Consider the following 4,033-nt stretch of genomic DNA (forward strand, 5'->3'; position numbering starts at 1 on the left):
ATTTAAAAATTGAGACAATGTATGGAATCATTTGGGTGCATGATTTTGTCCACGTGACCTTTTGAAAAATAATGTATATGCACGTGAGAATTAACTAGGAGGATGAGTGCAGGTGACTTGTTTTCGAAACAGAGAGGGCCACACCCACACATTTCTCATCACTTTTGACGCTGAAGGCTCTCTCTTCCTCCTCCACTTTCTCCGTCTCTTTAAATTTCATTTACTCCCAATACTTAAAGAAAAATATCAAACCACAACCCCGTGTTGATTTTCCAAACGTCGAGATTCTTTTTCCTGGGAAATGTCAATTCTCTAATTTCGCTGTGCGACTTAATTCTCACGCAATTGAATTCTTTGATTGGGGCCTCGACTCGTAAAATTATTACCCATTTTGATATGTAATTCTATTACTTTGATTTGACATCCAACTAACACTATTAACCATACTAGATAAAATATTGACTTATGTCGATCAAATTTGTGACCAAAAAAAATGTAAACTTTAATTTTGATTGACGGTAAATCCTTGATTTTTATCTCACACACCTTTTCCCTCCTTCCCCTTGTCAAATGATCTCTCTACATTTTGATATAATTGAGTTAGAAAATCCTTATACAAGTATCCATATACTTTACGATATAATTGAATCGGTTGGATTTAAAATTCGAGATGTAAAATACAATTTGAGTTTAATCATATTTAATTTTAAACTTTAAACTTTAGATTTTTCAAGCTTATTCAAATATGGTAGATTAAAATTGTTTACTTAATAAGTTTATTTTTTATGATTAATCGTAAATTATATTATTTATATTTCAACTTGAGTTTAATTTGAAATCGATGATAATCATTAAAAATATATAAAAAAATAGTTTGATTAGATTAAAGAATTATACTAACCAAGTATCACAATACTCTAGTTTAATATACTCAATAATTTGACCTCGAAGAAATGATAAAAAAAAATAAAACCAAATCTAAGTTACTTTATAAGATGTATAGTTAAAATGTTTATAATTAAAAGAGGTTTGTATATTTAACTAACTACAAATATATATGGATATAATTAACATATAATACACAGATTTATAACTGAATCAATACATACACTTAAAATAAATCTATAGTATACAATAAGTATAGATATTAATTACTCGATTAAAATTTAAGATTGATCGATTAAGTTAATTTTTTAAAGTTCTTAACTGAATCGGTCAATCTTCTGATCTTTCTAATTTAATTGGAATTGAGATTTTTAATACTACTAATAATAATAGTAAATATAATAGTTTTTAATGACATCCAGGAGACTTTAGGGACTCCACTTGAGATTTACCTTTGGGGCCCTTTAATCTGATGAAGAGTCGGTATTCATCGAATGTCATAGGAGGATAGAGGGCCGGTTTATCTTCCGAAACCAATTCTTCCACCGGTTTGATCGGTATATCATTCTTCGGGTTGTAAAAGAATGCCAATGATACCCTTTCCATCCCTGAATTTACTATCACTCTATGCTCTACACTCTTGTAATTTGCATTGCTTAGCACCTGTAAAAATCAATTATGAATATATATCTTAATATATTCGATAAATTAATCATTTAATAATTTTATTAACAGATCATATTATAATCAATATCGACATTTTAATCAATTATAAAAAAAAAGTTATCATTCAATTTGTTAGTTTTCTTATTTTAATCTTGATATTTATTTTTTCTATGATAATTTTTTAATTTATTTATTTTTATTTTTTAACGAATAACATTTTACTATTGTACCGCCTACCATAATACCGTACTATCACATAATTCTACTATTGTATCACGTGGAAAATGCAGGTGGGATTTGAACATAGTAGAATATTCAAAATTTTGTGTCATTTGTAGGCTTAAATTCATCATGTCTGTCCACTTTGTCTGTTTTTAAAGGAACAGAAAATAAAACACAAGCCTTTTTCTAAATAAAATCGATTTTATTCGGATAATTTAGGGAAAAGATTTTAAAAAAAAAAAAGTCACCTGAATTTGATCACCGATGTTAACGATAAATGCATGTGGAGCAGGTTTGATAGTGATCCACCGACCATTTTTCAGTACTTGAAGTCCGGGAACTTGATGGTCTGGTAAGAGAATTGTCAAGCCACCGGGATCCGAGTGCGACGATAAGCCAAGCGTAAGATCAGGTTGTGGACACTTGGGATAAAAGTTAACCCTTAAACATGCCCCTAAGTTGTCCCCTCCGAATGCATGTTGAAGTCGGTCTTCTTTTAGCCCGAGGTTTACACACAACACCTTCATTATTCTCCCACCTAACTTCACCAATTCCTTCCCATATTCATCAGTTACTTCCCTACATTCATCAAAACCAATCAATATTGTATTCATACACTCCAATTTCATGTCGATTTATTTATAGAAAAAAAAGGAGTTTACCTGCAAGAATCCGGAGAAGCTGGCCATTTGTTGTAGTCTTTGAGAGTTGATGGAAGATAGTGAAGATAATAGTAATCACTCCAATCAAGAATGGCACCTTTTTCGATCCCTAATCTGCTGCCATAACCTTCATAAGTCTTGGGTGAGTTAGCATAAGCTTGCTTACTCTCCATAGGCAAATGGAAGAAGCTCCGCCAGGTCTCTCGAGCTCGGTCCATCAAATCGGGGCTAACTCCATGGTTCACGACTTGGAAAAAACCCCACTCCCGACACGCCGAGAAAATTTGGTCCACCGTCCTTGGAGGAAGCCCGATTTTGTCATCGGATAAACCAGTAAGATCGATGAGCGGAATGTTGACGTCACAACTTTCGGGCCAGTTTATGACCGGCCTATCCGAAAGTGGCTTCATGTATCTATGGGGAATCGCCGGTAAGCCGCTTTCGGACAAGGATTGAACCCGGATAATAGGTTCAGGCCAGTCTAGTAAATTGTTCATCATGCAAGAAGGGAATTCAAACAAGAGAAAGGGGCTTCTTCCTTTCTGGAGAAGGAGGGGGGATAAGCATGGAAGTATCTGTGAGCTGTGCATTGAAATAGGCATGAATTACAACGTGAAATAAATGGGATTTTTCATCTTACCTTTCCCATTAAAAAAACAGCTGGTTTGTGGCTGTGGGGAAGGTTGAGAACTAATTGGTTTTCAAGACCTACCTTAAAATCCTAAGATTTCTGTTCCAGAGTAATATATCATTTATTATTTATAGGACAGTAAAGGTCCCTCCCCGTTAGATGTGTTCATTAATCAGATCAAATTTATTCTTCTTAAATCTTAAACTCTAAATATAAATATAAAAAAAACATTAAACAAATAATCATAATTTCATATTAAATAGGTTTTAAAATTTAAATATAATAGTTGGACCACATATTTTTGTACGTAGGATTTTTTGTTAAACTTGTGAAATATAGGATGACCATGTGACCGTATTGTGCTTTTGTGAGGCACTACTGGTATGGCTTTATGAAAGAAAATGACAGGCAAATAGAGAAAACAACACACATTTCCGGCTTGAAGAACACACGTGCAGTTCATCCATTACATGGAGAAACGACCCAACGAGTGCGCGTCTATGTTCCCATTTCGGCGCCGTGATCAACTTGATTATTATGCGTAACAACAACATATAGGATAACAATTAACATTATTTAAGTTACATCAGTATAATATAAAATATGATGATCGAATTAAATAAATATTATTCCTATAAAAATTTGAATCAAGTAATTTTATATTGATGTATACACTTGTCAAGGTGGATAGATAGTATTCAATGCTATAGCCTTTATGTTATTACACAAGCAAATATTCAATGGATCGAATGAAAACAAGAGGAATAGTTGCCACACAAATAGTTTTCTTACCAAGCAAAGTTAAATGATTGGAGATTTCTACCATGCTTTTCGAATCATGCTAACATCATTTTTTTTTATTTTAGAAAATTGAAATAATAATCATGCTATATTCTCAGCCTCCAATTGAATAGCGCTGTCAATGTGTGAATTTTAATAAGGGTAAACTACATATTTAGTACTTTAA

General features: G+C 32.6%; 1 protein-coding gene across 1 annotated transcript; it reads right to left on the bottom strand.

Moving 5' to 3' along the window:
* Positions 1–1,241: 1,241 nt before the first annotated feature.
* LOC120115373 (probable 2-oxoglutarate-dependent dioxygenase At5g05600) lies at positions 1,242–3,144 on the bottom strand. Its single transcript, XM_039136099.1, has 3 exons — positions 2,436–3,144; positions 2,022–2,352; positions 1,242–1,548 (listed from the first exon to the last, which is right to left on the bottom strand). The coding sequence occupies exons 1-3, from the start codon at positions 3,035–3,037 to the stop codon at positions 1,294–1,296; spliced, it is 1,188 nt and encodes a 395-aa protein (XP_038992030.1). The 5' UTR covers positions 3,038–3,144; the 3' UTR covers positions 1,242–1,293.
* Positions 3,145–4,033: the final 889 nt, after the last annotated feature.

The sequence above is a fragment of the Hibiscus syriacus genome, unplaced genomic scaffold (genome assembly GCF_006381635.1).
Source record: "Hibiscus syriacus cultivar Baekdansim isolate YM2019G1 unplaced genomic scaffold, ASM638163v2 tig00110264_pilon, whole genome shotgun sequence".
Taxonomy (NCBI): Eukaryota; Viridiplantae; Streptophyta; class Magnoliopsida; order Malvales; family Malvaceae; genus Hibiscus; species Hibiscus syriacus.

Excerpts from the sequence above, each read along its gene's own strand:
- LOC120115373 (XM_039136099.1), bottom strand. The coding sequence starts at position 3,037 with ATGCCTATTTCAATGCACAGCTCACAGATACTTCCATGCTTATCCCCC. Across the intron at positions 2,353-2,435 it reads GCTTCTCCGGATTCTTGCAG|GGAAGTAACTGATGAATATG; the intron begins GTAAACTCCTTT and ends TGATGAATGTAG. Across the intron at positions 1,549-2,021 it reads ACATCGGTGATCAAATTCAG|GTGCTAAGCAATGCAAATTA; the intron begins GTGACTTTTTTT and ends TGATTTTTACAG.